Source organism: Oryza glaberrima, chromosome 5 (genome assembly GCF_000147395.1).
Source record: "Oryza glaberrima chromosome 5, OglaRS2, whole genome shotgun sequence".
Taxonomy (NCBI): Eukaryota; Viridiplantae; Streptophyta; class Magnoliopsida; order Poales; family Poaceae; genus Oryza; species Oryza glaberrima.
Window position 1 is genome coordinate 5525810 of NC_068330.1, and position 13119 is coordinate 5538928.

At 44.7% G+C, this 13119-nt stretch overlaps 1 protein-coding gene and 1 pseudogene across 1 annotated transcript; both read left to right on the top strand.

Annotated features, from left to right (window-relative positions):
- Positions 1–1017: 1017 nt before the first annotated feature.
- On the top strand, positions 1018–1794 carry LOC127773423 (uncharacterized). The gene has a single exon (XM_052299485.1). It carries the CDS (start codon positions 1018–1020, stop codon positions 1792–1794), a length of 777 nt encoding a protein of 258 aa, XP_052155445.1.
- A 1852-nt stretch (positions 1795–3646) lies between these two features.
- LOC127773138 (NADH-ubiquinone oxidoreductase chain 2-like) lies at positions 3647–6620 on the top strand (annotated as a pseudogene).
- The last annotated feature ends 6499 nt before the right edge of the window (positions 6621–13119 follow it).

Below are 13119 nucleotides of genomic sequence, written 5' to 3' on the forward strand. Positions count from 1 at the left end.
AGCGGTTGTTTATTTGACGGCTCTGATCGACTCCAGTCTCCGGTCCAGGTCAACGCTTCGTTTTCTTGAAGGAATCTCAGCAGTCTGGATCTAACAATTGCGGCTTGTTTGGTAACTTGAGAGAAGGGGATTGGAAGTTTACACGAGAAAATTGATGATGAGATTAAGATAAGAATTTGATTTTTAATCCTAATATCTTGTTTGGTAGAGGTGATAGAAATTGATAGAGGAGTTTAGTTGGAGATTAGATCATTAATAAAAGGGTTTGTTGGAACCATGCCACCCTAATTTTACAAAATTTGATATATGCTACCCGTATCTCAATGACATATAGAACCCACATGAGTCAATGACATGTGGGTCAGGGTGGCATAACACATTTTTTGCAAAATTTGTGTGGCATGGTTCAAATTTTCCCTTAATAAAAATGGTTGCTGAGATTTGCTTAGACAAAGTAGAGGAGGAATTCCCTCCCAATTACCTGTCCCTACCCAGGTATTGAAAATGAGGGAGTTCCCTCCTCAATTCCTCATCCCCATCCCACCAAAATTTCCATGTCTCTTAACCAAACAAAATACTTAATAGTCTTATCCCTCTAAACTCCCAATCTCTCTTAAAAACTCCGTCCAACCAAATAGGCCGTTGTTAAATTTCTTGACAGAATGGAAACACACTTGTTTTCTTGACTCACCTTCTTGTCGATGTCATTTCTAAATTAAGGCTTCATGCACAATGTACTCACAGGTAACGCCGTTAATTTTTTAGCACATGTTTGACCGTTCGTCTTATTAAAAAGAATTTGTGAAATATGTAAAACTATATGTATACATGAAAGTATATTTAACAATAAATCAAATGATATAAAAAGAATAAATAATTGCTTAAATTTTTTAATAAGATGAATGGTCAAAAACTTAGTAAAAAATTTTCTTTGCTACTAATAGCTTCTCCAGCTTAGCTCGAGCTCGATTCAATCTCGCTTGCTAGCTAGAGCCTAGAGGCTGAGCTAGCGCCGACATGCCGGAGGCCGCCCTGCCTAAACCTAACGACGCCGGCATGCCGGAAGAAGGTACGACGGAGGCCGCCGCACCGCCTAAACCCGGCGAGGCTCCCACGCAAGAAGGTATATATAGTACGACGGATCAGGCCGCCGGACCTCGTCGTCGTCTTCGCCATCGCCCTCGTAAGTCATGGGCGAACAAGATCGCCGTGTTCACCTGCAAGACGGTGCTCAACTTCATCGCCTCCCTCATATGCCTCTTCCTCCTCTGGTCCATTTACTACCGCCCCTACAAGGTCCGCCCCCACATCGACGCCGCCGCCCTCGCCGTCTTCGACCTCGCATCACCGGCAGCCGGCAACGCCACCGCCACTGCCACCGCGCTGCGCTACGACCTGGCGCTGAACATGTCCTTCTTCAACGACCACCGCGTCTACAGCATCCGGTTCGGCCACCTCACCGTGGGCCTCTACTACGGCGGCGACAAGCTCGGCCCCTCCGACGACACGCTGCCCAGCTTCAAGCTGCGGACGCGGCGCCACCGCACGGTGTACCCGGTGCTGCGGGGGCGGGCGAGCAACGTCAGCGCCGCCGTGGCGGAGGCGTTCGCGAGGGAGCGCGCCGCGGGGGCGTTCAACCTCGACGTGAGGGTGAAGACGACGCTGACGTACAGGTTCTGGCCCACCAAGACCACCTACTACTACGAGTACGACTGCTGGCTGCAGTTCGCACCGCCGCCGGGCAACGGCACGCCGGCGGTCACCGGCGGCGTCAAGTGCAGCAAGCACAAGTGATGCATAGGCTATATATGCACGGCATTAATTTAGTTCTTCGCATGAACTTTGTTAACTTGCTTGGCTTTTTGTTTCTGATCGACTTAATGATATGTCCTAGAGATAATATCACCACATAATATGTTTTTTTTAAAATTCTCACAGCTAGCTTTATTCGTTCAAAAAGAATAGTTACAAGAAGTTGCCGAATGAAGGCAGGGGGATCACCCAGGGTTGGAAATTTTGGACCGAAATTTCGGTCATTTCGGCGACCCCCCGATACGATATTAATTTGGCCGAAATTTTTGAATTTTTGAATTTTTTCATTAATTTGGGTAATATTTGTTTAAATTCAATTAAATTTTGTTTAAAATTTCGGACCAAAATTTCTAGATTTCCGTGACCCCCCCGATCAAAAACCCTAAACGGATAGAGTAAACCCTGGGATCACCACAGAATATGTTTATGTTTAGGGTTTTACTTCTGTGAAATAAATCCGTCAGTCCATCATAAGGTGGTACGATGGGAATAAGCGAAACAATGAAAAGATAAGCGAAACCGCACGAATCCATCTCCTTCCTCGCGCCGCCGGCCTGCCGCATTCTCATCTCTTCGCTCTTTTTTTCTCCCTTCGCATATGTGCCCCCACAGCGGTGGAACCACCGGCGCACAGTCTCCTTCACCGGTGGCGGCGCATGCATCATCGAGTAGCCATCCCGCACCCACGCCCCCGCCGCTACCGATTTCTTTTTCTCCATCCCCGCAACCAGTCCACATCTATCTGCCCAGGAGCGACAGTGCCATCGCTACCGAGGTGCCTGGTACAACCTATCCACAGCCACCAACGCGGCAACGCCGCCCCTCGCCGGAGGGAGGCGGAGAAGTCGGGTGCTAGGGAACACGATAGAGCTGAGTGCTCGACGAGACGGAGGCGGCAGCTCCGGATGAGTGCGAAGGTGGAGGTGGTGGCGGCGGCGACACCGATGCCAGGTGTGCGGCAAGGCGGATGCGACGGCGTAGATGGCATATTGGCGAGGCTGTCGGCGAGAGCACGGCCATCCGAGATAAGAAAAGGCAGACACGGTGAGAGGAGGAAGAAGATAGGAAATTTACATAATTACCTTTTTCAGTTAGTACCTCCTTTAATGGTTAATGAACACGTGGGAAGTACTACCATGTACCATTTTTCCCCAGCCGTTGGATGGAATGAAATGGATGGCCTGGATTGCATGTACCGGCAGGTACCAGGAAACATGATGAACGGTAAAAAATCTCTTAATACGTATACAAGTGTTAACAAATACATAATCTTATTAAAGTATTTTTTAAAACTAATCTATACATATAGTCACCATATTTCAAAGACAAATATTTTAGAGGTGGGGTGTTTGTGGGGAGCTGCCTTGGATATGAGGAATTCCTCAAATCTAAAAAAAAATAGAACAAAGGCAAAGTCCGTGACGAAGATCTTTCTTTTCTATCAATAGATAGAAATGAGTGTTCGTTATAGGGGATAGGATCCATCTGCTCTCTCTCTATTTTCTTTGATGCAATTTAGAGAGAAAGAGCAGTGCGAACTAGAAAAAAAAAGATAATCGGGAGATGATTAAAAAATAGATACATAGACATCTAAAGTAAAGGGATGTATATATTATTCCTATATATATCATCTATCTATGAAAAAAGTAAACAGAGTTCGTTTTTGGGTTCCCCGAAGCCTCGAATGGATTGGATCATTTCTGCTTCTGCCAACAAAATGAAGGCCTCGCCCCTTCCGAATGCTTCTCCGATCCTGAAGTTCTCGCGAAGAGAATAAGATGCAGCTCCCCCTCCCTCTCTTTTTCCGCTTTGCTAATCTTCCCCTCTAACGCGGGCTAGGCCAGGCTTAGGCGGGCGCGGGAGGAAGAAAGAAAGTCGAAGAGCGTCTTCTCCTTTGTCCTTTTTTCAGTGAAACACAGGAAAGCACCCTCTTTTTGTAATCCCTGCAGCTTCCCAGAGGCTTTTTTTTGTATTTAACGCATGGCGTAGCTGGGACCCCTCCAATCATGTTTGAGCCTATGTTCACCCGGGGCCCAAAAAGGAGAATTCCGGAATGCCTACCAACGTTCAGATAAAGTGCATATCCCTTACCACTAAAGGAAAGGCTCGACGAAGGGGGGGTGGGATTTTCCGGGTAAGGAAAACACTTTTGGAGATTGAGATGTCGATTTGGTTTTCATGGAAAAGGAAGAAGGCCGAGGGGATAGCTGCCTTCCTTCGGGCTTTGCCTGCCGACGTTCTAATAAAGAATTCCGGCTTGGCCCGGGAAAGCGCTGGCAACAACATAAAGAAAGGGGTCCATGTAGCTGCCGCGCCCGCCCACTGAGCAGCAGGTTCGGCATCTACTACAAAAGAGAGAATCCACTTCAGATAACCACGTCTCTGCTAGGCAGCGTGTGGAATGGCCGGGAGCGGACCAAATGGATATATAATCCAAGCCGAGAGTGGAGTTACGTGAACAGCCGTCTGATGGAAAACAACTTTCATGTTCGGTTTAGAGAGCACTTTTTTCGTTGAGAATAAGTCCTTCCCTTTTGTGTGAATTCCCCAGCGGCGAATTAACAACTTGTGGGGCCCTATCTATTCAATCTCTCGAGCCCCAAGAAAAGCCCCCTCTCCCTCGGACTCAATCTCTCTTTTGACTCTATATATGTGGGCACCTGATATCTATGAGGGTTCACCCACCCCGGTGACAGCATTCCTTTCTATTACGCCTAAAATCTCTATTTCTGCAAATATGTCACGTGTTTCTATTGTTGCTTCCTATGGGGGTACATTACAATAAATCTTCTTTTTCTGCAGCATTGCTTCTATGATCTTAGGAGCACTGGCCGCCATGGCCCAAACGAAAGTCAAAAGACCTCTAGCTCATAGTTCGATTGGACATGTAGGTTATATTTATACTGGTTTCTCATGTGGAACCATAGAAGGAATTCAATCACTACTAATTGGTATATTTATTTTTGCATCAATGACGATAGATGCATTCGCCATAGTTCCAGCATTACGGCAAACCCGTGTCAAATATATAGCGGATTTGGGCACTCTAGCCAAAACGAATCCTATTTTGGCTATGACCTTCTCCATTACAATGTTCTCATACGCAGGAATACCCCCGTTAGCCGGCTTTTGTAGCAAATTCTATTTGTTCTTCGCCGCTTTGGGTTGTGGGGCTTACTTCCTAGCCCCAGTGGGAGTAGTGACTAGCGTTATAGGTTGTTGGGCGGCCGGAAGGTTGCCATGAGTAAGGTTGGGAGACCGAAGGCAGTTTTCCGTGCACCGGACACGTAGCTTACCGAATCAGTTGCAACACAGATGGGAATGCATGCTACGAAAGACAGGGTCGAGTCTGATACATCAACCGTCGACTCCATATCCTTGTACGAGTCCACAATCACTACACGAGATGAACCTGGGTTTGGTGAATGGAAATTGGCCTTAGGTGTAATAGGACTCCCAGTTACTGCGCGCGATCGTATACTGAGATGCTCCTCGTCGGTTGTTGGAACGACGCGAGCTGGGCCGGGCCTTGATTCCTTTCATAAAGATGAAGGGACAGAGGTGACTAATTCCCTATCTCATTTGGGGCGGAAAACGAATCGACATCTCGATGTGATACAGCACTTTCCATTTTCGTTGGGAAAGAATGGCGAAGTCCATCCGAACCCTCCAATGAAGAAATAAGAGGAGAGCAAAGCGCCAATGGCGTGCGAAGCGCATGCGGAAGGGGCACGGAGAAATAAAGAAGTGTGGAGGAGAAGCAGCCGAGCTCATTCCCTTCGCTTCCTGGGCCCAAAGCAGTGCTTTGTTTCCTGGCCAAATCAAGGATTTGGGGCTGATTGCAAAAGATATCTAAAAAAGAATCGATTTCGATTTCATAAAACCTTTGATTCAAAGAACTGCGCTTAGCCCCCCCACTCATGAAACAGCTCTGCTGCAATGGATGGCAGAGGGTCCGTAGTACCCGAAGCACTGGAGTGATCCAGTAGCCGGGAAGGGGCCTAGAAGTGCCTACTACTACACCACACTACACTTGGCTCTACACATTTACGGAGCTTACCCCTGTCCAGTGTCTGGCAGAACGTTGGGGGCTTCAATCGTCGACTCGTTATCCCCATCTCAGCCCAGGCTAACGGAGCCTGACTTATTCAGGGGAGAGAGTGGAGCCTATCGAAGCACTCTTGAGAGTAAGATCCTTGGCTCCTCTTCATTCTCTACAGGGGTCTCTGCCCACATGGAAGCGGGGCAGAGATGGATAAGATCAAACATGGGAATAAGAAGCATTTTAAATGCTTTTTTGATCATTTTGATAGAGGGGGATGGATAAAGTGGGCAAAACAGACTCACATTTTGAAATCGAAAAGACCTTTTTCGTCTCAACAAAGAAAGAATCATCTTGAAAACGCTCCTAACCCCTTCGTAGGGCCGTGTATAGTAAGTGATCCGAACCCGCCCAGAGCGAGCCCCCCTTAGAGGCAAGTGAAGTTGGTGAGCCGAATGATGGGCAACTATCTCCTGCGGTTCGGAGAGGACTCAGCTGTTAGTTAGTACCCCCTTGGTTTCGGGGTGGACCCTTTCACTCTATTTTATTATATACGCGTAGTGAAAAGAATGTTTTTTGATAGACCTAGGACATGGATTCTATATGAACCAATGGATCGTGACAAGTCGTTACTACTAGCAATGACTTCCTCTTTCATTACTTCATCCTTTCCATATCCCTCTCCCTTGTTCGATCTTACTCATCAAATGGCACTCAGTTCATATCTGTAAATTCGATCATTGACAAGGTTCAAAGAAATGGTGGACTGCAGGTAAGCACTAATTAAAACCTCTGCATTTCCGTGATTCAAAAACAAGAAGGGCGTACAACGCCCAGGTAATATTTCTTTGCTTTCGGATATGCTTTTCAATATCTTCACTTGTGAAAATAGAAACACTTGCACTTTCTCGCTTGGAAAAGAAAGACTGTCCTCGAAGTAAATCAATCTATCTCGTATTGCCCAATCTGGATGCTAAAGGCTCGTCACCCTGGGAACTCGCAGCCCATCACAACTACTCATACTAGGAGCAATGGCCACTAGGAGGACTGAAATGAAGACTTCTATACAACAGGTAAGAAAATACTTCAACGGAAAGTCAATCGCTGCCAACCGTAATGACTTACTTCTTCCGTGAGCTTCTTCATGTTCGGTCGGTAGAAAAAGGCTTAAGAGCTAAATAAAGAAAGTAAGTTTGAAGTCTAGCTTGGGCTAGGTAAAGTAGTCAAAGTAGCTTGCTTGGGTTTAAGAAGTAGTTGACCAATCTTTCTAGCTCCATTGCGAAACCACGCCCAAAAAGCAAGATGCGAACCAAGAACATTCACAATTTGATCCCATCTTTCTTCACTTTCTTCCTTCCTTTCTACTAAACTGAATTTTACCCTATTTCAGTACCACTTGATAAGCCCGGAACTGTCTGACCAATAGGAGTGAAAGGTATCAAGAGATGTCGTATTAAATGAGAAAAGGCATTCGAATCTAGCCAAACTAAGTTCAAAATCGGAGTACGTGCCCAGCTCGGATGAAGGAAGAAGCAAACAGGGAGATTAGTCACATCAATTATCATTCATGCCTTGCTCAACTAGATCTTGATTGCCTGTTTCATTGATACCTTGAGGAAGTATAGGAATGCAAGCAAGCGAGGCCAGAACAAGGAGAGTCAAGAAAACAGTAGCCGTTTACTCACAAGCTAACACGAAGCACGAAACACATGGATTCTCTGAGAACCGGACTGACCCAACCAAGCAATCACTTGAGCCATTCACAATCCATGATAGGAGAACTTCTTTCACTTTATATGATTAAACAAGTGAGTCTTCCGATTCCGTACCCTCTGGTGAAGCTGCATTTACGCGAGTCGGAGTATGATATTCCAAGAACAATCACAAAAGCCGTGCTTGTTTATGGGGAAAAGAAGGATACCGATGATTGTTCACCACTGCCGCCTACTCCTTCTTGTCTGTCAATCAAGAATTGACATAGATAAAGAGTTGATAGTTGATGTGAGTGATGCACAGGGGAAAGCGCTACTGTGCTCCATTAATTTCGTATGAGTTAGTTATTGGCTGGCAGCCTGTGCTACAATGCTCTTGCTAGTGTGCTTCAGCGTTGCTATCCATCTTGTACAAGGGTATGAAGCCTGACCAGAAGGCACGGGTGAATGGAGTTGAGTTTGGAGGTCTCCTGAAAATTGGGTCGCACAACTCTACCTGCTGGTTTGAGCACTTTCTCATGAATAATTATGATGCAACTACTTCAGAACTTGTTCTCCCTGGTAGAGGACGTATTGCTGTGAGCGCCGACAGTGTTCATAGGGTGTTTGGTCTACCGAATGGTGGTGATCCTGTCCCTTATGAGTTTGATTCCACTGCGGATGCCTTTATTGATTCTCCGTACGGACTTACGGGAAAGCAGGTACCAACCATACAGGGAGCCAACTAACCACTTATTGTACCCCATAGAGGCAGCCTAATTACCACATTTTTGAGAGAAGAAAGAACTGTTGACTACCGAACATATCTATTTGCATTTTGATGCCATCTTCCACCGGCTGCATCTTGATCTCTTAGACGTCTATCTTACTCTTGATTTCTGAGTGCCTATCTTGATTCTTAAACAACCTCTCCCGTCCGGTCGAGTCAAGTAGCAGGAGCGAGCCCACAAGAGCTTTTACTGTACCAGTTCCGAATATGAGAAGGGGCTCGCGGATTTTAACAGGTTAGGCTTAATCTACCCAATTGGAAATCTCTTGCAGTAGCTTTTACTAGAAATCCATTTCTTCCACAAAGCTCCTGTGACCTAACCATCTAGATAGAAGCCTCGCAGTTTGCAAAGAAATCAAGCTTCTGGCTTCAAGTCCACAAGTATGAAAAGACTTGAGAGGAAAGAGCTGCGTAGAGAGCTCTGGATTCTTTAGCAACTAGGAGAGCGACAGAGCTTCTTTTTTGAAAAGGCTAAATCCCTTTCTTCAATCCCACCTTAGTTTGATGGAATGCAACTAGATGAAATTACTACCTTTCTTCATTCAAGGACTAAATAGCGGTTCATATGGCTTTCTTTAGGTTGACCGGAAGGGCTCTATTGAACAAAAGCACAAAAAAAGGTCTTATTATTTATTCAAAGAACTGAACAATATTGTTTGAATCCACCTAGTTCTTGCTTACTATCTGAATTAACTGATGGGACATCTTTCTTGGTCGTAGTAAACCTTTGAAAAGGTCCTATCCAAATTTTACATTATAAAAAACCCTGTGCTCATAAAAAGTTATGTAAACCCACATACATATACATAATAGTAAAGGAATAAAAAAAGGATAAAAGGTACTGTAAGTAGGCACTGCTCTATTGCCAAGGGTAAAGAGCTCTTTTATATATAGTGAAGACCTTCCATTTTCTACATGAAAGCATAATCTGTTTCCCAAAAAGCGGAAGGGTTAAGAAAGGCAGGAGCTGCAGACCATGGTGGTCAACCAAGAGTCGCGGGAGATTTTTACGGCCAGTAAGCTGGAGGCATGATCAAATCGATACCAACATTCAAGAGCTGATAAGGGTAAAAAAGAGAAACGAAGACTGTAAGTCAAATGACCATCAGTCTTCGTTTCTCTTAGACTGAGTGTCTCTACCTGGGGTGGGTTTAACCCCCTCTAGGAAAACTAGAGCCGAGACCGGTTGCTATCTATTCTTTCATGACGTGAATATGTGATAGTATACTTTATACCCTAAATCTAGAATCTAATCTTTCATGACGTGAATATGTGTGGTGTTTGTGGACTGATAGAGTGAGCTCTAAAGCTAAAAAAAAAAAGATCCATCTACGAGTGGTTCGACTTTTTCCTAAGCAAGGACGGAGCCGTCGAGTGAGGATTGGCTGAGTGTGCTTTCGCTGCTCGTGGTGGAGTACTCTCAGAATTATTCGCTCTATTATTGCCTCAGGATGTGATCAGGATTAAGCCGCGTGTCGATACCCGGGGGGGGGGGGGCGGACTCAAGGGATTCATTCTTTTTCACACTAATGGAGGACATGAATTCTGGGCAAATTATCTATGTTACAGTCTATTAAAAAAAGGACTTCTAATAAGAAATTCTTCTGCTAAAGAATAGGCTCGCCTATAAATAGAAGCTTCGGCGCACTCTATATTTTGCGGGGCAAGAAAGAAAGAGTCAAAGCCATGGATATCGCTGCAAGACTATCAGCGATTCCTCAAGAAATCGCTGATATAGAAAACACTAAGCTCGAACTAGAGCAAATGCTAGGTGTCCTCGGGGAGCCTTTATTTCTGGCTTTCGTCGATCCAGCAGTGATCATACAAGATGATATAGTTCTTGTTCAGAACCAAATCCGCATTCTTGAAAACAGGAAGAAGGCGCTGCTGGAAGAACAGCAATCGCTCATCGTGATGGCTGCCCACCACGGTGACTAAAATAGAAAAAGGTAGTTACTCGTCTATCTCAACGTAAATGAACGAAGTCACTTAAGGCTTCCTACTACTACTGCTCCTTCTTACTTATTTTCGTTTTTTCAGGATCTAAAGAAGAAGAGGTTTTCTTAGCGGGCGTGAATCCGGTAGCTTCTACTTCTGTTCTATTGTCTCACTTATGAGGAGCTGGTACTTCCTGATCAAGAGTGTAGTGAGCATAAGTATTGTCTTGTTCAGTATTTTCTTTTCAGGTGTGGTGTGTAGAGATATCTCATGTATTGCCTTTATGAATAATACTTATGTATTGCCTCTTCTTCTTGTTGTAGAAAAATACTGATGTATTGCAAAGACCTATTGTTGTTTTATTTCTTTATGTCCCAAAATGACAAAGACTTGAAGGTAGTCAGAAACAAAGAACTACTAAAATGTTGGTAGGTTTTATAGAGCGTATAGCCAAACTGGGATCTACTCACAAGGGCGTGAAAATAGTTTACTTTTCGAATTTCTCACGATTCGATCTCTTAATGAAGTTTTTATCCAGTCATATGGTCGAGTACACCATCAAACCGCTGAGGAGGAACAAGAAGCTTTACCAGTTAGAAATTTTGAGGAAAAAAGGGGGAATAAGAAATTGGTGTTCCATATACGAGATTCATACACTCTACTCCCTAATAGTATAGAAACATTGGCTAAGACTTTATGTCCGCACTTAGGTTCAAAAGGCTCAATAGCACATGACGAAGTTCAAGTGTCTTCTCTTCAGGAGAATAGAGCCCAATTGTTGGATTATATGGAGCTGGATATCAGTCTTTTAGGTGATGTGATGCTTCAGGCTAAATCAATTTATTGGACTAGATACAATGTGGATATCGGGGTATGTTTGACATTGTCATCACTAGCTATAAAAATATATCGAATGAAGTATTACGATCAAAATGGGGCCTATCTATATTCCAAGTAGTAACCAGGATGCATTCGTTCGGCGTGGTTACTATGGAGGCCATGCTGATACGTACAAGCCATATGGTGATAATCTGTATTATTATGACGTCAACTCTTTATATCCCTTTGCTATAGAAAACATTTCACAGGCTCCAATCCATTTGTGATCTTTACAACAGATATTGCAAGCAAGTAAACCGGTGGTCAAGGCATTTGGGGTGTGGGGATCTGTCAAGGCTCTCTGAGTACCTGATGGGGATCATCATCTTCGTCCCGGTGGCGGTGCTGGCATGGTTCCCATTTGTCTCGGAGTTCCAGACGAGATTGCTATTCAATCAGGCCTTCAGCCGAGGGCTTCAAAGCTGTTAGAGAACGCGCTCTTATCACTACAGGGACGCGAGAGAAATTCCTCGAAGGGAGTATTAAAGGGATGCGGCATTCCCTCAAATAGTAGTTTTTTTTGTCTAAAGAAAAGTTGCCTATTAATAAGCAGTCTTCCCTCTTTCATAAGGCTCTAACTTGCGTAAGGAATCAAGGAGCTACAGTTGTTTCCCGCCCCTTTTGTATTTTTCTGAACACAAGTTCACCGCATCGCGCCTCGTGCACCTTCAATTTCACCATTGGACCCTTCTCAAATGCCATCTACATTTATCCCCAATCCTCCTTCATGATTCGTCTCCTCAACCATCTGTAGGCAGTCGATCGCCTTTACTTGCCTTCGATTCTTCTGGACCGCCGGACAGGTCAGTCAACCCTTGAGCTGTACTGAGGGGTTGGACTGGAAAGCATACTTTATGAGATTCCTCCTTCCCCATTGTCCTCTCCTACCCGCCTTTCCCACATCCATCAAAGGGATGCTTGCTTGTCAAGCTATGTGCTTTCTTTCCTTTCAAAACTCTATGTATTCATTTGCTTTCTTACCAGGCCTACCCAGGAAAGGGGTATAGATAGAAGGAGGGATCCTCCGACCATAGGTCTATTGAATCGAAAAAACACTATTTTTTATCCAGCAGCTGCTTTTATTTTCTCTACGAAGAGAGTGGCTAGCTAGCTTCTTTGCCAACTTCGAGTGACTGTGACTACTCTTACTGGCCGTAACTCAGAGAAGAGGCAGGAATACTTTTTACTCAAAATTGATAAGCGATCAAACCCTTTGTTGTAACCTTCTCTTGCACCCTTAGGTTCTTTTTCCAATAATGCTAAAAACCAGTGAAATTCACCTCTTCTTGTTGTTTGGTTAAGGATCGAGTGTGTACTTTCGTCTTTATCAACCTGCGGCTAAGGAGAATCAAGCACCATTTAGTGGTTTATTCTTAGACCGACTCGAGCGATTGAGAGTAAGAACAAGAAGCTACGTACGGCTATAAATAAAGATAAAATCAGTCTTGGGAAGGAAATCTCAGGTTTGGCCATGCCCATTTATGAGCAATAAATATAAGAAAGAGCATGGAGTGCATCCAAGGGTGCTACAAGGCTACAACACTTCATCACCACCACCAGAGTTCAAAAACAAAGCTGGGGAATGCCATTGATTCAGTTCAATATCATGGTTTCTTTTTTTATTGTATTGAAACCATTGAACAGAAAATGGGTAGAAGGATTGCGGGAAGACAGTGAAATTCCTATTGGCAGGTTGGGGCCAGGCAAGATCGCAGTTTCCTGATGGATTGCCAACCACTTAACGAGAAGTCCCATGACGAAGAATCACATTTCACTGTAGAGTGAGTAAGCGCTGCTATGAAGGCAGCACAGGAGGGATGAGATAAAGAGGAAATACTGTATGGTTTGAGTACAATTAATTCGTTTCTTACGCGTGTTCCTATGTCTAAATGACGCAGTAAAGCCACACGAAGTGGCTCGCTATTGCAAGCCGTAGTCACTAACAACACCGATTTGGAGAGGTTGAC